General features: G+C 39.8%; 1 protein-coding gene across 1 annotated transcript in view; it reads left to right on the top strand.

Annotated features, from left to right (window-relative positions):
- The window catches only part of PTPN23 (protein tyrosine phosphatase non-receptor type 23), a 40,945-nt gene that overhangs the window by 2,643 nt on the left and 10,680 nt on the right, over nt 1-27,622 (top strand). The window contains exons 2-6 of the mRNA XM_043977040.1: nt 23,446-23,520; nt 25,980-26,107; nt 26,486-26,562; nt 26,913-26,962; nt 27,082-27,213. Coding sequence (XP_043832975.1) covers nt 23,446-23,520; nt 25,980-26,107; nt 26,486-26,562; nt 26,913-26,962; nt 27,082-27,213 — 462 coding nt within the window. The remainder of the gene's footprint in view (nt 1-23,445; nt 23,521-25,979; nt 26,108-26,485; nt 26,563-26,912; nt 26,963-27,081; nt 27,214-27,622) is intronic.

Here is a 27,622-nt window from a genome sequence, read left to right as displayed (position 1 = left end):
TTTTTCTCCTATACATGGTATAGTCTCCTTTACATCAATCGCTTCCTCCTTCTGTAGGGAATGGGCTGGCAGTGATGCTCTATCTGGAATAAGATGCATCTGCAGATATGCAGGGGGAGGGAGGAGTGGATTAAATCAAAGCTTCTTAAACTGTGGGTCACAACCCCATATAGGGTTGTGTAACTGAATGTGGGGGGTTGCAAAAAATTTGGCTACAATAAAAGGTTATGTATGCCTATTTTATATAACTCTATAACCCGGGGTCACATAAAAATTTCTTGGGCAAAAAGGGGTGGTGAGTGGAAGAAATTTAAGAAGCCCTGAATTAAATGATCTCTTGAGAACTCTTTAGCTAGTTGCTTGATATTCACTCCTTAAAACTGACAAGCTGCCTTGGTCTTTCTACTGTTTTACATCTTTTCTCTACAGTTGGGAGGATGGAATGGAAGTGGGAAGGGGGTAGGCAATATCCTCTGTTCCCCAAGACAGCTCATTCCATTTTTAGAGAGTGCTTATTATTAGGAAGTTTTTCCTCATAAATTTGTCTGCAGCTCCCATTTCTGTTTTATGGTGCCAAACAAAACAAGCCTTTCAAGTGCTTAAATACAGCTATCATGTCTCTCCCAATCTTCTTTCTCCAAGCTGGAGAAACCCCAGCTAATTCTCATGTGACATAAATATTTATGACACATTAAAAGAATATGTCAAGAATCTGTGATTTCAAATGGTGTGAATGTTTTCTCCACAGATTGCAACCTCTCCAAAAAAAAAAAAGGGTCTTTTTTCAGTTGCTGTGGTCAAAAATTCACCAGTCTTCTAGCAATATGCCTTTCTGAATTTAGACTATAGGGACATATACAGTACCATTGGGTCCACATTTCTCTCCCAGGTTGGGATAACAGATTTGTAGATCTCAGGGTCACTGATACACAATGAAGCATTAGAGTAGGACTTTAATGGAGGAAAGGGATACTTAGTTGTATTTCATTCAGATTGTTGAATCTGCCAATCCTCCTAAACCTGTCACTTGACAGCTGGTCAAGGCATCTAGGTATTCTAGGATGGAAGTGTTTGTATAATGAAGATTCCTCTACCTGCTTCCTATACAGACTGAGAATCAAAGAGAAACAAGTCTTGTTCAGCAGTACCTTTTTTTGTTTGTTTGTTTTTTGGTGAGGCAGTTGGGGTTAAGTGACTTGCCCAGGGTCACACAGCTAGTAAGTGTAAGTGTTAAGTGTCTGAGGCCGGATTTGAACTCAGGTACTCCTGAATCCAGGGCCAGTGCTTTATCCACTGCGCCATCTAGCTGCCCCCTCAGCAGTACCTTTTGAGATATCATTATTTTTTTAAAAAATTTATTTATTTTCAGTTCCAAATTCTCTTCCTCCCTCTCCCTCTTTTCCCTTCTATTGAGAAGGCTATAAATATAATACATATTATACATTTGAAGTGATGCAAAACATTTCCATGTTTCCATAGCTCCATATGAGCTTTGTTCTGAAGAAAAAAAATTTTTTTAAATAATGCTTCAGTCTGTACTCTTAGCCTATCAGTTTTCTGTATGGAGGGGGAGAACATTTTTTTTTTATCATGAATCCTTTGGAATTTTAGTGGATTATTATATAAATCAGAGTTACTAAGTTTTTCACAGTTAATTTATTATTTCTAATGAGAGGGTAGCAAGAGTATTGAGAGGAGTTCATCAGCCAAAAGCCAGTTCTGGTGAGTGTGTAGAGTGAGTACAGATGTCTGGAATCCAATCACTTTGACAGAGGCCTATGAAGCTGTAAGAAGGAACACTGCCTCCTTTAGAAACCACAAAAGAACAAACCTTGCCTCTGAATTTTTGTCATTTTCTGGTATACACGTGAAGTATAATTTTTTTAAAACTCTGGCTCAGCTGGAAACTCCTGAGTTAGAGACCATGATAGAAAACAAGTTACTTGTTAATTGTTTAAACTGATGGTATGTGGGCCTTTGTAAGGAGCAGAGGCTATCTTTTCAGACAACTTTTTCTTTGTTTCAGTTAAATTCAACATTTATTAAGTACCCACTACATGCAAGACATTAGGTTGGGTATTGTGTTTATAACGTCAAAAAGAAACAGTCTTTGCCTTCACTGAACTCCTACTGGGAAGGATACAGTATGTGCACAAATGGGTAAATACAAGCATATACAAAGTAATCTTGAGAGAGGGCTGGTTGTGTGGCAGGTAATACCTACTTGGTGCTTTTAAAGGAAAATAGGGTTCTTTCCTAAGAGGTGAAGGACCACTTGTAGAAAGACAGGCAGGAGATGGAATGCCTTGTAAGGGAAACAGTAGGCCAGTTTGTCCTGAATGAGAATGGGTACAGGGAAGCAATATGAATTAACACCAGAAAGATGGTGAGAACCAGCTGGGGTGGGGCTTCAAATGCCAGGCTGAGAAATTTTCTTCTTATTCTAGAGGTAGTAGGTAGCCAGTGGAGATATTTTTGGGGGTGCAGGGGAGAGGAAAAGATTGATACTTTTGGATTAGAATTTGCTATTTAAGTTTTGTTTTCCTTTCTATGGGGATAGAAAAGATACTGCTTGTTACAGAGTTTGAAATGTGATATTTCTAAAAATTCATTCAAAATAAGCAGCAGTGTGTAGATTGACCTTTTCCAACTTCAGTTTTCACAATTTACCTATTTATGTTATAGATGAAGAACCAGTCCAGCCAGTTGCAAGAACTTTCCTGACTTGTCTTCTTCCCTTTAACCTTCATAGCTGAAGAGTGAGGGAATTGAGTGAACCATACTGACTCTGTCTTGTGACTCAATTCTGCTCAGTTCCCTTTCTGTTCTGTTTATGGTATGGGTCTAGTCTAGTTTCTGTCTTGTGAGCAAACTTTATTCAGTTGTGGGAATTGGGAGAAAGCCTTATTGTATTGTTTCAACCTAAGCCTGTTTGTCTGGGCAGCTGGACCACCTCTAGCCCTAGCTTAGAGACCCTTAACTAAGGACTTAGGTTATGCTGACCAGAAAACTGGTCATAGCCAAAGATTGATGCAAGGAGTTTTCTCATAGTTGTATGTCTCAGGCAACCCATGTCTTATCTTAAAACTGGCCCTGTACGGATTAATTAGTTATTGTTTCCATGCTCCTTTGGGGTTTTTTTTTTTGTTGTTGTTTTACAGACACTTGCGGGGGGAGTAGAACACCTTTTTTCTGAATTCAGGGAATTTCACCTGTTTTCTTTCCTCCTCCCAACTTGGAAAGTCTCTAATTTTTCATCCAATCGGGTATCAGATTATCTAATGTTGTATTGTTTCCCTTTTAGTTAATTGACCTTATTTGTTTAATTACTTTTATTATATAAAAGTCTGTCTCTCCCTGTATTCAGGGTCCAGGCCTAAGCTGGGGAGGTCTGGTCCAGTTTGTTGGGCAGTTGGCAGGTATTCTATAATAGATCAGTATGCTCAGAAGATTAAACCTTTGTTTCCTCAGTCGTTTCATATTTCACCAGCCCCAAGAGCTATCTGTTGACAAGGATGCCTTTTACACCCTTCATATCTTAAGCTTGATTTCCCATATTTTCTTCATCTTCCTGGCCTATATTTCTCCTCAAACCTATGATCTTTTTCTTCATGTGTAGTGGAAAGAATGCTAGATTCAGAGTCAAAAGACCAGAATTCTCATCCTGTCTCTGATGTTTTCTATATGTGATATCTCTCTCTCTCTCTCTCTCACACACACACACACACACACAAAAGAAAGATGAAGTGAAAAAATTAAACTTCAGTGTGCACTGAGTTTGTCAGTTCTCTCTCTGCAGGTGAATTTCATTGAGTCTTGAATCATTGCATCATGTTCTTAGAGTAGCTAAGTCTTGCAGTTGAACATTGAAACAGTATTACTATTTACTGTGTACCATGATCTCTTCTGCTCACTTCACTCTATTAGTTCATATAGATCTTCCCAGTTTTTTTCCAAAATCATCCTGCTCATCATTTCTTATATAGCAAAAACTACTACTCCATCTCAATTATGTACCACAATTTCTTTAGCCCTTCCCCAACTGATGGGCATTTTCTCAGTTTACAATTTTTTTGCCGCCACAAAAAGAGCTGCTATAAATATATTTGTATGTATAGGTCTATTTCCTTTTTCTTTGTTCTCTTTGGGATACAGACCTAATTGTGTTATTGCTGGGTTGAAGAGTATGCACAATTTTATAGCCTTTTGGGTATAGTTTCAAATTGTACTCCACCAACAGTGCATCAGTGTCCCTATTTTCCTACACCCTCTCCAGCAGTTTTCATTTTCTTTTTCTCTCATATTAGCCACTCTCATAGGTGTGGGCTAATACTTCAGAGTTGTTTTAATTTGTATTTCTCTAATCAGAAGTGAGTCAGAGAGTTTTTTATGTGATTATCAGTAGTTCTGATTTCTTTTGAAAACTGCCCAGTCATATCCTTTGACCATTTGTCAGTTGGGGAATGATTACCCCCTGCTCCTTTTAAAAAAATTTTTACTCCGTTCCCCTGTATATTTGAGAAATGAGGCGTTTATCATAGAGAAACTTGCTGTAAGATTTTTTGATATTACTTCATTGTCTGTGGTACCTTTTAGCAAAATGTAGTTTTTCTCTTTTAATTCTTTTAAAAATATTTATTTTATTTTTAATTTATGGAATAAAACAAGCATTTTCACAACTTAGAATAATAAAAAGATAATTGCACAAGAAACTGCAAGTCTATTATTGTGCTATTCCTTTTAAATATATAATAAAGTTATGTAAATTTACCCCCTCTGCCATGACCTAGAGATGGCTGCCATTAGACACAAATATGTGTGTGTGTGTGTAAAATCATTCTATACATACTTCTCTTTATCACTTCTTTCTCTGGATACAGATAGTGTCTTCCTTCACATGTTCTTTGTAGTTAATTTGGGTATTATTTGCTTAAAGTTGTTCTTAATTAAGTCTAATTTTTACTTTTTCTGAGAGCATGATTGGCCACCCTCATTTTTTTTCCACTTTTTTTTTTTTTTTTTTGCCTCAGCTAAAGCATAATAAATTCTGCTCCAACCCCTTATTTAACTCTGGGTATGCCTTTCAGTTTCAAGTTATACTTTTTGTAAACATTGTTGGATTCTGGTTTCTGATCCACTCTTCTATCCACTTCTGTTTTATGGGTAAGTTCGTCCCATCCACATTTACAGTTATGATTACTGTGTATTTCCCTCTATCCTGTTCTCTCCTGTTTATCCTTTTCTCTTTCTCTTTTTACCCTGTCCCTCTTGAATAGTTTGTTTTTCTTCTAATCACTGTCTCCCTTAATCTGCCTTCCCTTTTGTTACCCTCCTCCCCCTTTCTCTTATCCCCTTCCTTTCCTACTTACATTTTGGGTAAGATAGATTTCTGCATCCATCTGAGTGTGTGTGTGTGTGTTCCCTCTGTGATCCTGTTTTGATGAGAGTGAGGTTCAAGAGTTGCCCACAATTTGCCCCCCCTTCATTTTCCCCTTCACTGTAAAACTCTTCCTTCCATACCACTTTTATTGAGATAATTTCCACCATTCTTCCTCTCCCTTCCCCCTTCTCCCAGTGCCTCCCTCTTTCTTACCTCCTTCATTTTTTTTTTTGAGATCTTCCCAATATAATTGACTCATACCTATGCCTTTTATCAACATAGGTTCCTTCTAACTTCCATAATAATGCTAAAGTTCTTAGGAGTTATGTGTGTTAAGGGCTAAAATTCTAGCTAGTCTGTCTAAAATATCTAATGAGTGGTCGCCAATAAATTATAAGCTTTAGCAAGAGTTAGGTTTTTAAGTATTTATTAAGGAGAATAAGAATTTGGTAAAGAGAGAGAGAAAGGCCTAGATTCCTATCTATTAAAGGGAGAGCACATTTCTAGCTCCCTTCTCCGCCAGCGTCCTCAGGAAAGAGAGCGAGACTGAGCGCCAGTCTCTTCCTTCCTCCTCCCACTAGCCCGCGTCACTTCCTGACTCCTGGTCTTGCCCTCAAAGACCTTCCCTTCATGGGCAGAACTCTTCTACAGTAAGTATCCAGCAGGTGGCGTCATTCCAATCGTTACAGTCCCCCCTGTTGTTCCTCAAGAAACAAAATGTTTCCTTGATGGAACAGTAAAAACAATATAATAACTATTGCTAACTAATAATATGTGAACAACAGTATAGAAAAGGAAGAGAGGAAAGTTTTGTCCAGAGGGGCGATTTTTTTTTGTCCTCATGAACCGACGCTTTGACATTAGTCTTGCAAAGGGAGGGCCTCTGCAGAGAATACATGTTACAGATGGTGTATATTATAACAGAAAGAGAAAAAAAACAACAAAAACAACAAATCAAAACTGTTCATTTAAAGTCTCTGAAAGTCTTTTCTCAGATGTCCTCTAGGTGTAGTCGTGGAATGGAAGTCTTTTCAGGGGTTGATGTGTAGATGCTGGTAATCAGCCAGGAAAATTTCCTACAAAATTGAGCTTAACACAACTTTAAAATAGCTTTGTCAATAATCAAAATCAAACAATGAAAGTTCTCAAAAACATGTCTAATCCAAGTCTCATATGGATTTAAAAATTGAGGATAATAAATGATTGCAAAAAATGCGAATACGTCTTGACTCAAAATATATAATTATGCAACAATTTCAAATAATACCCTTTTTTTTACTTAGTATACAATTACTTTTGTGAAAAATCAGAACATATTTGAATACAAGTTAAAGCACAACACAATCTCAAAGAAAACTTTTTTTGAAAAAAGAAAACTTTTACAAACATTCCCCTTTTTTTTTGAATATGCTTATTAAAAATAATACTTCTAGAATCAATTTACACTTGCCATGGCAACCAATTTGCCAGGGAAATGCTTTAAAGAGTTTGATCAAATAATCAGTTGAGAGAAAAAAAAATAGCAAAAACAAACAACTCAGAATATGGGAGCACAATACTCCTAGAATTAACATTGTATTATGAAATCAAAACCATCTTGCAATGTTTCAAAATTAGATAGACAAATGAATAGAAGAAAATACACATGGAACAATAAAATACAGTGAAATTCAAACTAAGGAAATCTAAATGAATATGAACTTAATATCAATAAGAGTATTATAAAATATAAACTTGATCACATGACTATAAAAAGTTTTTACAAATATTCTCCTTGTTTTAAAAACTAAGTATAAGACACAATCTCAAAAGCATTAAAATCTCTATGAAAATAAACCTATACCATTAATTCCAAAATGTATATGTAATAGCATAGAAATCCTATGTAACCTCTGAACTGACATTAATAATCTTAGTGAATTCAGAACACTCTTGATTCCGATATCTAAAATCCCCAATACTCATATCAATACCTTGCTGCTTACTTCTACATTTCTGTAAAATATATACCCTTCCATGGCAAAAGAAGCAGAGTCTTGAACTATGTTGATTGTCATTCTTATTCAGCTTAAGTTTTTCTTCTTTAACCCCTCTATATTGTCTGTCGGGCTTTTCACCATACAAATGCTTTATAAGATTACTAATTAAAGACAAAAGCAGGTTAGCAAAATTATGAACAAAACGAGCATATCTGGAATTTAAAGAGTTTTCTAAGATTGTCTCAAAAGCACAGCCAGGCCGGGGAAGGGCTGAGCCTGAAGCATGTGCATCAGATCTCTGGACTTCCCAGGCAGGGGAAGCTATGGGCTTGGCCATAGGAGGAGTAGAGGGTGGGGTCTGGAGAGGAGGGGAGGGACCAGAGCAATTTGAATCAGACTTGATTTTGAACTCAGGCCTGGATTCCTCTTCCCCCACTTTGCCTCCAGGTGCTAGGGGATTAAAAGCTTCTAGAGGGTGGGTCATCGCCTCCAGGCATGCAAAATTAAAGCAACAATTACTGTTAGAACTGGGAAAAGCTGCGGGAATCTCTTCAGGTTTCTCTGAAAAAGCATGGTTGGGAGAGGGAGAGATATTTCCTTGTGTGAGTAAGTTGCTGGCTCTTTTAACAAAAATAAAAAGAAAAATAGAAAATCCACAAAAACAAAGCATTAACATGATCTTATCTCCCATTTGTCTGGTTAAACAGACTAAAATCAAAAATAGGGTAATTAGGGAGTTTAAAAGGTCCATTCGAAAAAATTTAAAGGGAAAACACAGCCAGTACGCCAGTACTTGGCAGTTAAAGGGAGAGGGTAGAGAAAATGCCTTACCCAACCAGAAGATCAGAAGACTGAGGTTTAGCTTTCCTCTTCGTGGTCAGCCATCTGTTAAGGGCTAAAATTCTAGCTAGTCTGTCTAAAATATCTAATGAGTGGTCGCCAATAAATTATAAGCTTTAGCAAGAGTTAGGTTTTTAAGTATTTATTAAGGAGAATAAGAATTTGGTAAAGAGAGAGAGAAAGGCCTAGATTCCTATCTATTAAAGGGAGAGCACATTTCTAGCTCCCTTCTCCGCCAGCGTCCTCAGGAAAGAGAGCGAGACTGAGCGCCAGTCTCTTCCTTCCTCCTCCCACTAGCCCGCGTCACTTCCTGACTCCTGGTCTTGCCCTCAAAGACCTTCCCTTCATGGGCAGAACTCTTCTACAGTAAGTATCCAGCAGGTGGCGTCATTCCAATCATTACATGTGTATCATCTTCCCATAGAGAAACGTAAACAGTTTAACCTTAAAACATCTCTTTGATGCTTACCTTTTTATGCTTCTTTTGAGTCTTGCGTTTAAATATCAGATTTTCTATTCAGCTCTGGCCTTTTCATGAGGAATGTTTGGAAGTCCTCTATTTCATTAAATGTCCATTTTTTTCTTCTGAAGAATTACATTATTGTTCTGGGTAGGTAGGTTATTCTTAATTGTAATCCTAGCGGGCTGCCCATCAATTGGGGAATGGCTGAACAAGTTGTGGCATATGAATGTAATGGAATACTATTGTGTTGTAAGGAATGATGAGCAGGTGGATTTCAGAGAAACCTGGAAGGACTTGCATGAACTGATGATGAGTGAGATGAGCAGAACCAGGAGAACATTTTACACAGTATCAACAACATTGTGTGTTGATCAGATGTGATAGACTTGATTCTTCTCAGCAATACAGTGGTCCAAGATAGTTCCAAAGGACTCATGATGGAAAATGCTCTCCAAATCCAGGAAAAAAAAGAACTGTCGAGTCTGGATGCAGATCAAACCATACTATTTCTATTGTTTTTGTTATTTTTCTTTTTTGAGGTTTTTTTCCCTTTTGCTCTGATTCTTCTCTTATTACATGACTAATGCAGAAATATGTTTAATGTGATGGTACATATATAACCTATATCAGATTACTTGCTGTCTTGGGGAGGGGGGGAGGGAGAAAAATTCTAAACAAGAAATGTTATAAAAACATGTTGAAAACTATCTCTACATGTAACTGGAAAATAATAAAATATTTATATGGAAAAAAAATTGTAATCCTAGCTCCTTTGCCTTCCAGAATATCATACTCATAGCCCCCTGGTTCTTTAATGTGGAATCTGCTAAATCTTGTGTGATCTTGGCTACATGAAATTTGAATTGTTTCTTTTTAGCTATTTTCTTTTTCTTTTCTTTTTTTAATTTAATTTTATTTAAAAAAATTTTTTTCCAATTACATGTAAAGATATTTTTTGAGTTCCAAATTTTTCTCCCACCTTCCCTTCCCTCCCCACTCTTCAGGCCAGCAAGCAATCTGATATAGGTTATACATTATAATCACGTTAAACATATTCCCTCATTAGTTGTTGTTGTAAGAAAAGAATCAGAACAAAAGGGAAAAAAACTCAAGAAAGAATAAACAAGAACAATAACAAAAAAAGCAGCAACAAAGATGAAAATAGTACTCTTTAATCTGCGTTCAGACTCCATAGTTCTTTTTCTGAATGTGGAGAACATTTTCAACCATAAGTTTTTTGGCATTGTCTTGGATCATTGTATTGCTCAGAAGAGTTAAGTTTATCACAGTTGTTCATCACATAGTGTTGTTGATACTGTTCTCTTGCTTCTGCTCATTTCACTCAGAATTGATTCATGTAAGTCTTTCCAGGTTTTTCTGAAATTTATCTGCTTATCATTTCATACAGCACAATAGTATTCCATTATGTTCATATACCACAATTTGTTTAGCCATTCACCAACTGATGGGCATCCCCTCAATTTCCAATTCTCTGCTACCACAGAAAGAGCCACTATAAATATTTTTGTACATGTGGGTCCTTTTCCCTTTATGATGATCTCTTTGGGATATAGACCTAATAGTGGTATTGCTGGGTCAAAGGGTATACACAGTTTTATAACCTTTGGACATGGTTCCAAATTGCTGTCCAGAATGTTTGGATCAGTTCACAACTCCACCAGCAGTGCATTAGTGTTGCAATTTTCCCACATCTTCTCCAAATTTATCATTTTCCTTTTCTTTTTTTGTCATATTAGCCAAATAGGTAGGTGTGGGGTGGTACCTCACAATTTTCATTTCTCTAATCAGTAGTGATTGAGAACATTTTTTTCATATGACTGTAGATAGCTTTAATTTCTTCATCTGAAAACTGCTTGTTCATATCCTTTGACCATTTCTCAATTGGGGACTGACTTGTATTCTTATATATTTGATTCACTTCTCTATATATTTTGGATATGAGGACTTTATCAGAAACACTGTCTGTAAAAATTGTTTCCCAGCTTTCTGTTTTCCTTTTAATCTTGTTTGTATTAGTTTTGTTTGTACAAAACCTTTTTAATTTAATGTAGTCAAAATGATCCACTCTGCATTTCATAATGTTCTCTGGCTCATCTTTGGTCATAAATTCTTCCCTTCTCCATAGATCTGACAAGTAAACTATTCTTTCTTTTTCTAATTTGCCTATGGTATCACCCTATATGTCTAGATCTTGTACCCATTTTGACTTTACTTTGGTGTGTGGTGTAGGATGTTGTTCTGTGCCTAGTTTCCGCCATGCTATTTTCCAGTTTTCCCAGCAGTTTTGTCAAATAGTGAGTTCTTATCCCAGAACCTGGAGTCTTTAGGTTTATCAAACAGGAGATTGCTATATTCATTTACTGCTGTGTTTTGTGTGCCTAACCTATTCCACTGATACACCTCTCTATTTCTTAGCCAGTATCAAATAGTTTTGTTTTTTGGTTTTGGCAAGGCAATGAGGGTTAAGTGACTTGCCCAGGGTCACACAGCTAGTGTCAAGTGTCTGAGTCTGGATTTGAACTCAGGTCCTCCTGAATCCAGGGCCGGTGCTTTATCCACTGTGCCACCTAGCTGCCCTATCAAATAGTTTTGATGATTGCTGCTTTATAATAACGTTTTAGATCTGGTACAACTAGGCCACCTTCCTTTGCATTTTTTTCATTAATTTCCTTGATATTCTTGACCTTTTGTTCTTCCATATGAATTTTGTTATTTTTTTACCTCTATGAATTATTTTTGGTAGTTTGATTGGTATAGCACTGAATAAGTAAACTAATTTAGGTAGAATTGTCATTTTTATTATATTGGCTCGGCCTGCCCATGAGCAATTTATATTTTTCCATTTGTTTAGATCTGTTTTTATTTGTGTAAAGAGTGTTTTGTAATTGTGTTTATATAGTTGCTGAGTTTGCCTTGGCAGGTAGACTCCCAAGTATTTTATATTGTCTATAGTTATTTTAAATGGAATTTCTCTTTCTATCTCTTGATGCTGAACTTTGTTGGTCATATATAGAAATGCTGATGATTTTTGTGGGTTTATTTCATATCCTGCAACTTTGCTAAAGTTGTTGTTTCAAATGGTTTTTTAGTTGATTCTTTAGGATTTTTAAAATATACCATCGTATCATTTGCAAAGAGTGATAGTTTTGTTTCCTCCTTGCCTATCCTAATTCCTTCAATTTCTTTTTCTTCTTTTATTGCTAATGATAACATTTCTAATACAATGTTGAATAATGGTGGTGATATTGGACATCCTTGTTTACCCTTGATCTTTTTGAGAATGTCTTTTTGGCTATTTTTGATATTTTCTCCTTGATTTGGGAGCTCTGAAATCTGGCTATAATAAAACTGGGAGCTTTCGTTTTGGGATTTCTGTCAGGAAGTGATTGGTGAATTCTTTCAATTTCTATTTTACCCTTTGTATCTAAGATATTGGGGCAATTTTCCTTTATACTTTTTTGAAATATGTTGTATAGGGTCTTTATCATGATTTTCAGGTAGTCCAATAATTCTTAAATTCTCCTTGATCTGTTTTCTAGGTCAGTTGTTTTTCAGATGAGATATTTCACATTTTCTTGTATTTTTTCATTCTTTTGACTTTGTTTTTATTGTTTCTTGATGTCTGATGGAGTCATTACCTTCCACTTGCCCAATTCTGTTTCTTTTAAGGAACTCTTTTCTTTTTTCTTTTACCATTTGGCCAGTTCTGCTTTTTAAGGAGTTCTTTACTTCAGAGAATTTTTGTACTTCTTTTACCATTTGGCCAGTTCTGTTTTTTAAGGTGTTATTTTCTTCAATATTTTTTGCACCTCTTTCACCAAACCGTTAATTCTCTTTTCATAATTTTCTTAAATTATACTTATTTCTTTTCCCAGTTCTTCCTCTACTACTCATCTCTTTAGTTCTTCTAGGAATTTTTGTTGGGATTGTCTCCAGTTTACGTTTTTTGGGGTTTTCCCCCCTTTGAGGCTTTGCTTGTAGCTGTTTTCACATTGTTGTCTTCTGAGTTTGTGTCTTGGTCTTCCCTGCTACCATAGTAGATTTTTATAGTCAGGTCCTTTTTTGTTGTTGTTTGCTCATTGTTCCAACCTATTTCTTGACTTTGAACTTTATGTTAAAGTTGGACTCTGCTCACCTGGGAATGCAGGGGCACTTTCCCAAGCTTCAGGCTTTTTCACTCTACTGTTTTCAGAGCTAGTTCTGGGGGTCTTTAAATTTTTGGTGCTTCCAAGGTGGTATGATCCAGGGAGAGGTGTAGTCACTCTGCTCTGGTCTTTACCCCCTACTCCCTTATAGGCACAAGCCGTAGCACTCCTCTTGGCCCTGGAACTGTGACCAGGGCTTTTGCTCCCTCATGACTTCTGTAAGCGCTCCTCTGCCTGGAACTGCAACCCAGAATTGCTTATGGGCAAGAGAGTTGCCAATCAGTGGCAGCTGTAGCTGGTGCCAGCAAAGGGTCCTCTGAAATCTCTTTCTGACCAGTTGTCCAATCCCTTTACTGTCTCTGGGTTGAGAGCTCCTGAAGCTGCTGCTCTTGCTGTTGCAGCTGCCTCCAAGGTCCACTGCTGGTATGGCCACCACATGTACTCCAGGCTCACCCCCACCCTGGTGTCACAGATCTCTCTTGCCAACTTCCTAAGTTATCTTGGACTGGAAAAATGTCTCACCTTGGCTTTGGCTCTGCCACTCCAAAATTTGATTTTACTTGCTATTTTAAACGTTGTTTGGAGGAGAATATTGGGAGAGTTCATCTGGGTTGCTTCCTCTACTCTGCCAGCTTAGCTTTACCATTCATGTCTTCTTGACCTCAGGTACAGTACTGTGTCACCAGACTGCCTGGGTGGAAAAAAAAAAGAATCACTACTACTTTGCTTAAAGACCTCCAACAAGAAAAAGACTTATTATCTCCCTTTTTATATAGCTTTAATTGTTAGGAAGTTTTTCCTCTTATCAAACCTAACTGCTTCTTTGTGACTTCCAGCTGTAGCTCCTAGTTATGTTTTCTGGAGCTAAAGAGAACACATTTTATATATATATATATATATATATATAACCTATATCAGATTACTTGCTGTCTAGGGGAGGGGGGGAGGGAGGGGAGGGAGGGAGAAAAATCAGAAATTGTAAAGCTTGTATGGACAAAAGTTGAGAACTATCTTTACATGTAACGGAAAAAAAATAAAATACTTTATTAATTAAAAAAAAAGAGAGAACACATTTAATTCCTCTTCGACCTGACAACCCCTCAAGTACTTGAAGATCATCTGTTTGGAATACTAAAACTAATGATACTAATCTGTTTTGAGATTAAACAAATGCACAAACGATCATGGTATGAGGCAAAATGTGGCAAGTGCCAGAGTACTATGTGGATTCAAGTTTAGCCACAAAGGGCAGAAGAGATATGGCTTAAGTCAGGATTTGGGAAGTTGCAGTCTATAGAACCACACTCTCCTGAGTTTAGCATTTTACAAGAAAAACTGGGGAAATCCATTGAGACAGACATTTGCTGGCACTCAGTTTGTTGCTTCACTGGACACAGATTGAGAGAGAGACAGATGAGTAATGGAGATGACTTTTCACCGGTGATTAAGCTGACTGGAAGTCTCAATGGTTAAAGTTCACTTTTCTTGGTGCCTTCCCTTCCCATTACCAGCAGTATCCATTCAGCCTAAAACTGAACTGTTTTCACTTCTATCCTTAATTACAAATTGTAATTTTTGTGTTCTAAAACATATTTAGGCCTGCCTCAGCCCTGTCTCCCAGGCTATAGTCTGCTAATCTATCAGGCACAGTGCTACCCAGTCCTTTAATTTCAGGCAAGTCATTTAATCTCTCCAGGCTTCAGGATACATCACTGTAATATGAGAAGACTGAACTAGAACTAAAATCCCTTCTAGCTCTGACATTCTGTGATTCTCACCACTCTTTATCATTAGTATTCCAGAGGCAGCTAGGTGGCGCAGTGGATAGAGCACTGGCCCTGGAGTCAGGAGGACCTGAGTTCAAATCTGGCCTCAGATACTTAACACTTACTAGCTGTGTGACCTTGGACAAGTCACTTAACTCCAATTGCCTCACTTAAAAAAAAAAGTATTCCAGTGATTCCCATTGCCTTCAAGATAAAAGTCCAAAACTCCTTAGTCTGATATTGCCTTAACTTACCTTTCTGGTCTTACCTCCCACTACTCCCTTACCTAACCTTTGCTTTAGCCAAACTTTCTGTCATGTATACCTTGTACTTTCTTGGCTCTGTGACTTTTCTCATATTATTATACCTCTCTTCTTTCCTCTTCTCTGTGGCTATTCAGATCCTATCTGGTCCTTTTAGATCCAGTTCAAATACCATTTTTTATGATGTATTTTCTGTCCCCAGCCCACAGATATCTCTTTTCTTCCAATGAATTCTATAGATATTTGTTATCTGATCTATTCATTTGGTATTTATACTTTGCTTCATTTAGTTATCTTTTTATTTATATGTTTTATCTCTATTTAGATCATATGGTCCTTAAAGACTGGATAGTTCTTTGTACTCTCTCCAGTGAAATCTGCCCCTTCATTTCTCTCCTTTTTATCTCTTTGGGTTCAGACTCTGGATCATCTCTGAATAATCCCACTTTAGATTATAATTAGTTATATTAATTGTATCTGATGGTATACAGAATATGCCACAGCCCACCTCCTCTGCAAAGAGGGGAGAGAGGGATTAAACAATGAGTAAGTGGTAAAGCCAAGACTTAAACCCATGTGTCTTGACTCTCTGGTCAGGTCAGTTCTTGTCTCCATCTTTCTGTGATTAAAAAGATGCTTTGCCTTTCAGCTCACTTTGGGGCCGGGAAGGGGTTGACAGTGTTAAGAGTAGGCAAATCTGTAATGCTGAAGGGAGACAGATTCTCTAGGAATCCAGATCAGAGTCTTATGAATGCTAAAAGACCCCAAAGAATGCAGTGTAGCCACTCTGGCCTCATAGTCACTCTCATTAGGATCCTTGTCAGTCTCAACCGATATTTGAGTGCCTGTTACATACAGGACACAATGCTAGATGCTGGAGATACAAAGATGTGTAATAATCCTTCATCCCATGTCAAACAGGCCATTTAGATACTTGCCTTTGTGCTGTAGGTCATATTTTTCCTCTTGCCTGAAATGCCCTCACCCCTAACTTCCACTTGTCCTACCAGTTTGACTTGAGCAAAAAGTATATATAAAGGAAAGAGAGATGAAGTTAAGGAGATATATAAGGACTTGATTTTAGGATGAATTATAACAGGGAGAGACTGGAGGCAGGCAGACAAATGAAGAAACTATTGCAAAACAATGGTGTTGCTTTTGTTTTTGCAGAGTAATGAGAGTTGTTCCTAATGATGATCATGGAGTCTCAGAATTGAAAAGGAACTTAGATGGCATGTAGGCCAACCCAATCTTGAACTAGAATCCCTTTTGCAACATGCCTGGTAATTGAACATCCAGCCTTTGCTTGAAGACTTAAAATGTCCACTTCCCCAAGCAGCCTATTCTTCTTTTGGATAGCTCTAAATGTTAGGAAGTTTTTTCTTAAGTTAAACTTAAATGTATTTTTTTGTGGCTTCTACCCATTGTTTTTAGTTCTGTACTCTAGATCCAGGCAGAACAAGTCAGTATTTCTTTCATGAGCTAGTCTTTACATAATGAAAGCTGTTATATCCTTCAAGTCTTCTCCAGGCTAAACATCTAGAATTTCTTTAACTGCTTCTCACATGGCATGAATTGGACATCCTTTACCATCCCGGTCATCTTACTCTGGATACCCTTCAGCTTGTCAGTGTTACTCCTAAAATGTGGCTTACAGAATTGAATATATCACTGTAACAAAGTGTTGCACAGAGTACAGTGGGACTATCATGGCCTTATTTCTGGACACCTCGCTTACTGTCACCTTAGCTCATATTAGCTTCTGTAGCTGCTACATCACAGTGTTGACTCATTAGTCTGCTAAACTCCTCGAGTCTTTTTTTGGGGGGATGGGGGTGAGGCAATTGGTAATTCTTGCAATATTTCAAACTTTTTCATCATTATTATTACATCTGTTATGGTGATCTGTGACCAGCGATATTTGATGTTACTATTGTAATTGTTTAGGAGTGCCAAAAATCGTACCTATATAAGATGATAAACTTAATTGATAAATGTTGTGTTCTGACTACTTCACTGACCCACCAAGTCCCCTATCTCTCTCCCTCTCCTTGGGCCTCCCAATTCCCTGAGACAGAACGTTATTGAAATTAGGCCAGCTAATAACCCTACAGTGATCTCTAAGTGTTCAAGTTAAAGGAGGAGTCAAGCCATCTAGCAAATTTCATTATTGTCTTATTTTAAGAAATTGCCACAGCCACCTTAGCTTTCAGCAGCCTTCACCCCGATCAGTCAGAAGCTATCAACATCGAGGCAAGACCCTCTACCAGCAAAAAAAAATTGTGACTTGCTGAAGGCTCAAATGATGGTTAGCCATTCTGGAGAGCAATTTGGAACTATACCCAAAGGGCTACAGATAGAACTGTGCATACCCTTTGATCCAGCAATACCACTGCTAGCTTTATATCTCAAAGACATCCCCAGAGAAAAAGACCTATTTTGTACAAAAATATTTCTAGCAGCTCTTTTTGTGGTGGCTAAGAATTGGAGATCAAAAGAATGTCTGTCCATTGGGGAATAGCCAAACAAACTATGGTTTATGATGGTGATGGAATATTATTGTGCTATAAGAAATAACAAGATGATTTCAGAAAGACCTGGAAAGACTTGTATGAACTGATATATAGTGAAGTGAGCAGAAACAAGAGAACATTCTGCACAGTGACAGCAATATTGTTTGGTGAAGAACTGTGAATGACTTAACTATTCTCAGTAATACAATGATCCAAGACAATCCCCTAAGGACTAATGATGATGCATGCTATCCACCTCCAAAGAAAGAACTGATATTGATTGAACACAGACTGAAGCATGCTATTTTTCACTTTCTTTCATTTTTTCTTTTATTCAAGTTTTCTTATACAAAATGACTAATATGGTAATGTTTTACATAATTGCACACGTATAACCCATATCTGGATGCTTACCACCTCAGGGAGGGAAGGAAGGATAAAACTTGGAACTCAAAACTATAAATAAAAAATTGTATTATTTTAAAAAATGATGGTTAGCTTTTTTTTTTTTAAAGCAATAAGGTGTTTTTTAATTAAGGTATTACCCTGCCTTTTGGGGGGGGGGCAGGCCCATGAGGGTTAAGTGACTTACCCAGGACCACACAGCTAGTGTCAAGTGTCTGAGGCTGGATTTAAACTCAGGTCCTCCTGAATCCAGGGCTGGTGCTTTATCCACTGTGCCACCCAGCTGCCCCAATTAGCTTGCTTTTTAAAGACCTAATACTGTTGCATACTTAATAGACTACCATATAGTGTAAACATAACTTTTATATGCACTGGAAAACCAAGACATTTATGTGACTCATTTTATTAAAATATTTGCTTTATTGGAGTGATTTGGAACCGAACCCACAATATCTCTGAGGTATGCCTGTACCAGAATGCAGTGGGAACCAGCTTTTATTTTTTCTCTCCAAGCCCAATTTTTACCATTTTTACTATGCTACCTCAAAGACCAAATGTGGACTGGCTCCTTCTTTCATGAACCTTATACTACAACCAAATTTAAGTGTTCCCCTAATGTGTCCCTTACTTATGTAAAGAGAATCACAGAATTTTAGAGTTGGAAGGGAACTTAGAAGCCATGTAGGCCAGCCCAAATATAAAGAAGAATTCCCTCTATAATAAGTGGTCATCCAGCCCTTTGCTGGATAGACATCCAATGAAGAGGATTCACTACCTCCTTTACTTCGTGATCTGTCTACTTTTTAAAAAAATTTTCCTTACTTTCCATTTGTCTCTTTATAACTTCTCCCCTGTTGCTCTCTGTGCTCCAGAGCCAAGCAGCAAAAATCCAGTATCTTTTCCATAGGACAGCCCTTCAGACATCATGTCCCACTACTCCCCCTTCTTTTCTCCAGGCCAGACATCCCCATTTCTTTTCATCAGACCTCACCTATCAGGAGCTCAGAGGTTTTCACCATCCTTGTCACTTTGCCCTGGACGCTCTAGCCTAAGGCCTGAACCTAATACTTGGATGGATCACCAGAGCATATTTATTATCCCTGTGACACTTCATTTGATTTTATTTAGCCTAACCAACTTTCTAGTCTTTCAGAATCTATTTGGATCCTTGCTTTGGACATCTGGTGTGTTAGCTGTCCCTTCCAGCTCTGTGGCACTTGCAAATCTGATAAGCATGCCACCCTATGTGTCTATCCAAGTCACACCCAGCGAAATGCACATGTGCCTTCATACTCGAGCTCCTCTCTGAAAAGGCCTAGCTCAGGTCCTACCTCCTCTGGGAAGCCTTTCCTGAACAGACCTCCTAGTGTGTCTTTAATACATGTTTTAGTTAATGCTCTCTGGATAAAAGAAGACTCTTTTGTCATAAATTTCAGCAAAACAAAACAAACTTGACCATGACTGCCAATGCATATCTCATTCCAGACCTGTAATCTACTATCTTCTGCTGAGAGGAGGGAGACAAACTACCCAAGTGAGTTGTCCCACCACTGAGCTTCTGTCACTCTTAAGTCTGCATCACTTGTATGGAACTTAACTTATGACTGACTGTTATTTTTTTTATTAATTTTTTAAAAATTGTTTACTTTTCTTTTTGTTTACGTGTCCTCTCTCCCCAACCAGAATAGGAGCTCTTCAAGGATAGAAAATAAGCTTTGTACTTCTTTGTATCACACAAATAATAACTTGGTGATGATAATTATTTTGACCTTTGGCATTAGAGCATGGAGCAGCCATTAATGTCTTGATTTCAACCTGTGATCAGCCTGTAATAGCTTTCCATCAAATGGCATGAGCTTTTTTCTGTCAAGAAATACTCCTCAGCCCTTTACAAGCTAATTGCCATCTCTCTTACTTTCTTGAAACTGCATTTTCCAAGGGCATTAAGGACCTTTGTATAATCAAATCAGGTGGCACAGTCCTCATCCTTGCTAACCTTCCTGCAGTATTTGGTACAAGTGACCCATCGGCAATCTTTGCAGTAGTCTCCTGCCTTGGCTTCTGTGATCCTATGATCTCCTGTTTTCAATGAATTCATTAAAAAGGTATTAAGGGGGGTGCAGCTAGGTGGTACAGTGGATAAAGTACTGGCCCTGTATTCAGGAGGACCTGAGTTCAAATCTGGCCTCAGACACTAGCTGTGTGACCCTGGGCAAGTCACTTAACCCTCATTGCCCCGCCCCCCCCCCCCAAATGGTATTAAGTGAGGTAAGGGAACAAGCAGTTATTAAGCACCTATATAAAGCACTTTAAAATTATTATCTGATTTGCTTCTCATCACAATCTTGTGAGGTGGGTGCTGTGATCCCCATTTTGCAATTGAGAAAACAGGCAGAGTTTAAATGATCTTACTTTGGTCACACAGCTAGTAAGTGTCTCAGGCTGGATTTGAGTTCAGGTATATGACTCCAGGTCTAGTGCTCTCTGTGGTATAGTGCCATCTAGTGGCCTCAATACCTAGTTCTTACTTACACACCAACTTCTCAGGCTACAAATAGAAAAGCAAGACAGCTTCTGCTCTCAAGAACTCTCCTTCTAATGGTGGGAGATAATGCATATAGGAGAGTTTAATTACAGGACAGAAGGAAGGGCCTGTTGGGCCTAAGGGTTTAGCTGTAGGGGGTCTGGCACATAGTAGACAATTAATAGATGCTTGTTGACTTCACTTGAGCTTTGATGACAAGTCCAAGAGGTTTCTAAGGTATGTTTGGCAGGGCAAATGTCAGTTCCTAGGTGTCTGGGAGTTTATAGTGGCAGGGAAGATGATAGAGCAGAAGGAAAAGTCCAGTGCCTCTTACATCTTACAGGAGGGGTTATAATTGGTGACTTCTTGCTCAGTCAAGCGGCATGAATGATCCTCTTCCTCTAGCAAAGGACTAGACTCAGGATTTCTACCAGCAATATAGGGAATGGAACCTATGTTTTTTCTCCAATATCACCAACCAGTCCTGTCTCCTTTTTTCAGCCTCTTAGAGTAGGCACGTTCCAAGCTTTTGTCCTCAGATTTCTTCTCTTATTTTTCCCTTAGCAATCTAATTCACTCCCATAGCTGTAGTTTGGTGAAGCTCTATATAAATGGTTTCCAAATCACCTGACCTCTCTCAGAAGCTCCAGATTGGCCAACTGGTCATCTGAATGTTCCACCAGTACCACAAACTCAGTGTATCCTAAACCAAGCATCCTCCCCATCCCAAATCACCTCCTTTTAATTACTGTCATCTAATTACAGGTTCTTGAAACTGCAGTGTTATCTTTGACTCTTCCTCATTTGTCAAATCTGATTCATTGCTACCACTGGGACTGTAGTAATAGGCCCCCAACTGCTGGTCTTCCTGCCTTTAATCTCTCCCATTCCCATCTTCCTTCCCTATCTCTATCCCCTTCCATTCTTCATACTGCTGCCAAATTAACCTTTCTTATACTCACATTTGGTAATGTTACTTCTCAGTTCAAAATCCTTATATAGTCCTCTCTCCTTCCCACCTATCAATTCTCATGGCCTATGGAAGCAACATAGTAGATTGGAAAGAACACTAAACATAAAAGTCCAGGATCTGGTTCCAAGTTCCAGTTCTGACATTTATGTTTGTATGGCCATGAATAAGTCATTCTCAGGCTCACTTTCCTTATTGTATAATGGGGATGTTGATACTTTGACTTCTGTGATAGGGTCAGTATGCATAACAGTATATAAAGGTGAGTTGTGTCCTCACCTTTATATGTGCCACTTCCCACTATTACCCATTTTCACCCAACTCTTTCAAAGGCCATTTTAGATGCCACTTCATGTGTGAAGTCTTCTATGGTCTTTCACCACCCACATCCCAACTGAAAGCTTTCTTGAGATTTCTCAGAATATATCAACATTTTAATTCAGCAGAGAATGAACATATGTATGTTAAACTGAGGGAAGGAACTTTTAAAAATGTGTTTTTATGCCCTTATACGCGGCCCCAGCACTTAGTACAGTACCTGGCACGTAGTAAGTAGGTGTTTAATAAATGCTTGTTGATTTGTATGTGTCAGTGTGTGTGGAGTATAGATAATCAGATGAGAGTGACTAGATGAAAGGTGGATGCCATTAATTAATAAGGAAGACTGGTGGAGTTTGAGTTGTTTTTCTAGCAAAGATTTATTTTTTTAAGCTTTGTTGCCATACATCACCACCATCATCATCAAATAGCAAATGACCTGCTGAACCAGACCTGGGGACCAGTCACCTCTATGGGCCTCATGGTGGCATGCTAGGGATCTTTTTCTCATCTTCCTCCCCATCTCTTTTCCCTATCTGCCTGCCCCATCCTAATGATGATGGGCAGCAGAAAGAGACCAGCAACACCTGTTGCCACTGAGGGAGATCAAAGACTTATTGCCTTCCCAATCAGCCCTTATTGCCCAAATGCAGGTTCCCATTGGTCACAGGGTCCCCAGTCAGCTGGATGCTGATTCCCAAATAGCCACCTTTCTGAAGATACCCCAGACTCCGCCTCCGCTCTAACCCTCAGACACACTCCCGAGATCCTCTTGGTCTTGCTACTTTCTCGGCCCTAAGGACTACCTGGTTTTTCCATGTGTCATGAACTGAACATGAACATGAACTTTCTTTATAGGATGACTCCCCCAAATACAACATTGAGCAAGGACTTGCTTCTTTATTTGTAGTCCTATCACTTAGCACAGTACTTGGTATATAAGAAATACTTAATAAATGTTTTTCCATTTCATTCTCTTGGAACTTGACAAAAACTAATGGCATATATGGAGATTGGACCTCTAATCCTATCTTTATTAGCACCTAATTATATATATCCTGTTGTGCTCCCCGACTACAGACATTCCTGTGTACAGCCCTCCCATCTCAGGAAAGTGGAGCTGATGTTGTAGAAGCATTTCCAGGGAGCCAAAGGAGTGTTATCCAAACTTCTCTTTTATTTTATTCTGGACACTGAAAGGCTTGTTCTCCTTCTTGTTCTCCTTCTTGTTCTCCTCATGGGGATTCCCACCCATTTCCAGGCTTTCTGAGTTACCCTGGGACTTCTCTTATCTTGGAGCAATCTTTTGAATCTCTGGGAATGTGAGATTGTGGAATATCTATGGGTTTGTTTGTTATACCAAAGCAGCAAGATGCAGACCTTTCTTGGTGGTGGTCAACTATTTTCACATTTATAGCCCTTTTTACTTTGTCATCCTGTTGAACAGGTAATGCTTTTCTCTTCAGCATGCTGAAGAGTGTTTTAAGATACCATACTCTAGGGGCAGCTAGGTGGCGCAGTGGATAGAGCACCGGCCCTGGAGTCAGGAGTACCTGGGTTCAAATCCGGTCTCAGACACTTAACACTTACTAGCTGTGTGACCCTGGGCAAGTCACTTAACCCCAATTGCCTCACTTAAAAAAAAAAAAAAAAAGATACCATACTCTAGCAGTGGAGAAAACAAATGCTCTTTTCCAGATACTTCAGGGGTTTAGAGGCTGGGGACAAATTGAAGCCGGACCCTCAAGCCAAGTGCTGGAGGGAGTACCACAGAGGAACCTGGGCAGGGAGAGCTCAGTTGGACTCAGCAGGATCAGGGGACTTAAGGCTTCACTCACTCCCTGCCTTTCCTCTCTAGTTCGTCCTGAAGAATTATGGTGAGAACCCAGAGACCTACAATGAGGAGCTGAAGAAGCTGGAGCTGCTTAGACAGGTAGGGGCATCCACATCCCTGGAGGGTACATGTGGGTGATGGGTATGACAGTGACATTGGGAGCAGGGAAGAGGGATAGTCTCAGGCTGTGTTCTCTGGCTCAGTGAAAGTTTGGGGCCTTACCCATTGCCTGCACTTAATGCAAGTTTGAATTTTCTATGCTATACCTTTTGGCAACTTTGGAGAATCCTGAAAGGAGGAGCTATACACAGACTATGGAAGCTAAAGGAATGCTCAGCCTTCGAGGACACCTGCATGAAGCCCTGGAGCCTTGCTTTAGAATCACTATACCCAGGCCCCTTTGGGGGCTGAGAGTGGGAGCTGCATGCACGTGCCGGTTTTCTGAGAGAGCTCTACCTCTGAGCAAAGCCTCTGTGGACTCTGCAGTGAGGAGGGTGGGGGAGGGTTGAGAAGGAATTGGGACTTGCAAGTCAAAAGCCTGGCAGGAGGAAGTTACTTTACCTCTCAGACTTGTCTCTTTCTCTTCTGTTTCTAAACAGTGATGAATGGTTGCTGTTAGTTAAAGCAACACAAGAGAGGGAAATGAATTGGATTTTTTTATTGAGTTAATGGCATGAATTGAATTGTAATATGAGTAAAAGCGAGTGTATTCAGTCTCCTCTGGACTATGACTAAGAACAAAACAAAATTCTTGAGCTTTATATACTTAAAGCATTTGCACATTTTAATTTGATCCTTATCACAGACATTTGAGGTGGGCAGACAGGTATTACCCAAATTTTACTGATGAGGAAACTGAGGAATAAAGGGGAGAGATGAGTGCCCAAGCCTCACCTGACAAGTTAGTGACAGAGATAGCATTATAATCAAAATCTTTTCGATAATAGCCCAGTGTATCTTTCACTAATTCCCAAAACAGGTTGAGAACCCTTTCTTTCCATATGCTATCCTTATGGAGTATAAGAATTTCTTCATTTGGAAGGCTGTACACTGAATTGTAGTGGTAGAGGGAGATTTGGGGAAGACTGATGGTTTGAGGCCACAATGAGTATAGTATAGAATAATCCAGGGCTTTCCTTATGAATGAGGCAAGAAGATTGTGAATTTTTTAAGTTAAAAAAATTTTTTTATTAACAAAATTCTATTTCCTTTTCCTAACTCTTTCCCCCATTAAAAAAAAAAAAGAGAGGGGCAGCTAGATGGTGCAGTGGTTAAAGCACCGGCCCTGGATTCAGGAGTACCTGAGTTCAAATCCGGCCTCAGACACTTAACGCTTACTAGCTGTGTGACCCTGGGCAAGTCACTTAACCCCCATTGCCCCGCAAAAAAAAAAAAAAAAAGAGAGAGAGAGAGAGAAAGATAGAGAAAGAAACCTGTAGCAAATATGTATAGTCAAGCAAAACTAATTTCTGTATTGGCCAGTTCAAAAAAGAAATGTCTCTGAGTTCTTTATCAGATTGTAGAAATAGGGTCAGGATGCACAAAGAGGGGTGCTCTGTAGCAGAGATTCAGGTCAGTTTTTAGCTGTTGGAGACAGCAGTGTGCTAGCAAGTTTGGTCTAGAGAAGTTGCCTCCAATGACCAAAAGAGGTAGTAGAGTCTTAAAGAAGATGGAACATTTCCATGTCCTCAGACATCAGCATCTAAGAGAAATAAATTTCTGCATCTGTGTTAGTGTTTTCTATTTTTGTTTAATTATTGGCACTGTCTTCTCCTTTTTGTTTACCTGTAGAAGAGCCTTTGGCTAATCACTTAACTGTTGTGGCTGTCAGTGAAGGGATTAGACTGGGTGATTTAAGGTCCTTGCCAACTCCAGATCTGTGACTTAGAATCATCTTTGGTTTGGTTTTTTGTTTAGTTTTGTTTTTGGTGAGGCAATTGGGGTTAAGTGACTTGCCCAGGGTCACACAGCTAGTAAGTGTTAAGTGTCTGAGGCTGGATTTGAACCCAGGTACTCCTGAATCCAGGGCCGGTGCTCTATCTACTGTGCCACCTAGCTGCCCCTGACTTAGAATCATCTTTAACAGGGCGAGCATTCCTTCCACAAGGGTCTGGAGGTTTGGGGACAATCTGGTTGGAACTGAAAGAGTCCTGAAGGTAGAATCAAGAGACCAATTTGGCCTCAGTCTTTACGAGCCATGGGACCTTGGACAAGCCTCTTCATCTCTGAATGTCCTCTGTGCTGTCTCCCAGGGCGGTGGGGGAAGTACGAACAAATGTGAGCTGGTGTCATTTCCATGGGGAAATGGACTGTTGAATTTGGGGGACATAGGTGCAGGCCGAATGCACCTGCACATCCTGCTGTCTCTCCAGCATTCCTAAAACCCTAGGGTCATAGACGTAGAGCTGGGAGGGACCTCCATCCAGCCCAATTCCTTCGTTGTATGGAGGAGGAACACGAAGCCTGAGGAGAACTTGCCCCTGGTCACAGGGCAAGCAGAATTAAGAGCAAAGTCATTGACACTTACTCTTCCTCTCTCCCTCCCCTTGGTTCCCCAGAATGCAATCAGGGTTCCTCGGGACTTTGAGGGCTGTAGCATCCTGCGGAAATACTTGGGCCAGCTCCATTACCTGCAGAGCCGAATCCCTATGGGTTTGGAGAATGAGGCAGCTGTCCCTATCACATGGTAAGGACAAGAGGAGACAGGTGTGGTGGGGCTGGGAATTGCTGGAGCAGTGTGCTATGTCATCTCTTCTTTGACAAGCCCAGGGATCAAAATCCTTACCTCTCTGGTTTCCCCATTAGGCCAGCTCAGAGTAAGGACAGGACCCTTTGGATAAAAGGGAGTATTATTACCTCAGGAAGTAGGACATCTAGGTTTGGTGTGAACCCACCATCTGCGGGCGCCCCCCCCCCCCCCCGTTCCTTTTTCTGTAAAATGGGAGTATCTTCTGTTCTGCTTTACCCAGGGTATTTCTTTTGCCCCATCTAAGAGGTTAGAGGGTCCTGGCTTTATGACCAAGAGATTTCTCTCCCTTCTAACATGGGGCTGGTGTGTTTGTAGGACAGAGATCTTTTCTGGGAAGTCAGTGACCCATGAGGACATCAAGTATGAGCAGGCCTGCATCCTCTACAACCTTGGTGAGCTGCTGTCCTCTCTCTGCCCCATTCTTGGAGCCTTAGGATTATCTTGGGAACTTGGGTTTCTTCCCTTTCCTTTTGGAGCTTCTTCTCTCCTTGCCTGCCTCTCATGTGACCCCTGCCCAGGGACCCTTCAGGCTTGGGAGGTGTTCATTACTGAGGGAAAACTCCTTTCAGGAATTCCAGAGTGCTGCATGTCCCAGCTTAGGTCTAGCCCGCATCTCCTTGTCTAGCACTAATCCTAATTCCCTACCAAGTAAAGTTGAATGGCTTTGGTGATCCAAGCCGGGGAATCCCTTCCACAGGTATCCCGAAAGGGTGCTGATGTATTTCTTCTCTGTTTTCTAAAGGGGCTCTCCACTCCATGTTGGGTGCCATGGACAAGAGGGTGTCTGAGGAGGTGAGGAGAAGCAGGGCATACCAGGCTCTGGAGCCCAGGTGGCAGGGGAGGGGCAGACTGGGGTCAGGGCTTGGGCTTCCCCTGCCTTGAAGCAGCTCTTCATTGATTCTCTCCCTCAGGGCATGAAGGTTTCTTGCACCCATTTCCAGTGTGCAGCAGGTGCTTTCACCTACCTCCAGGAGCACTTCCCTCACTCATACAGTGTGGACATGAGCCATCAGATCCTCAACCTCAACATCAACCTCATGCTGGTAGGCCCTGCCTCTCTCTTCCTGTGGCATCTGAGAGAGCTCGGTGACCACAGCTCCGCCCTGAGGGACTCACTCACGTGTAGAGAGCTAAAAGGGCCATAGCATGCAAGTGCTCAGAGGTCAGGTCAGTCAGTGATCACTCTGTGGCTGGGGAAGATTTCAGGAATCTTGGAAGACAATGGGGAGGGCTTTCCAGATGTAAAGTAGCACAATTACATGCATAGAAACAAGGTATGGATGGTGTTTGGGGAGGACAGCAAAGAGGTCTGTTTGGAACAGAGGGTCCTTTAGAAGGAATAGTGGGAAGTTAGATGGAAAGGTAGGGCATGACCAAATTGGGCAAGGCCTAGAATGCCGGGCTCAATTTGGATTGGCAGCAGGGAGCCACCAAAGGTTTGGGGGCAGACAT

This window comes from Dromiciops gliroides, chromosome 1 (genome assembly GCF_019393635.1).
Source record: "Dromiciops gliroides isolate mDroGli1 chromosome 1, mDroGli1.pri, whole genome shotgun sequence".
Classification (NCBI taxonomy): Eukaryota; Metazoa; Chordata; class Mammalia; order Microbiotheria; family Microbiotheriidae; genus Dromiciops; species Dromiciops gliroides.
The sequence above is the reverse complement of the archived record's forward strand: the minus strand, read 5'-3'. Positions and strand labels throughout refer to the sequence as shown.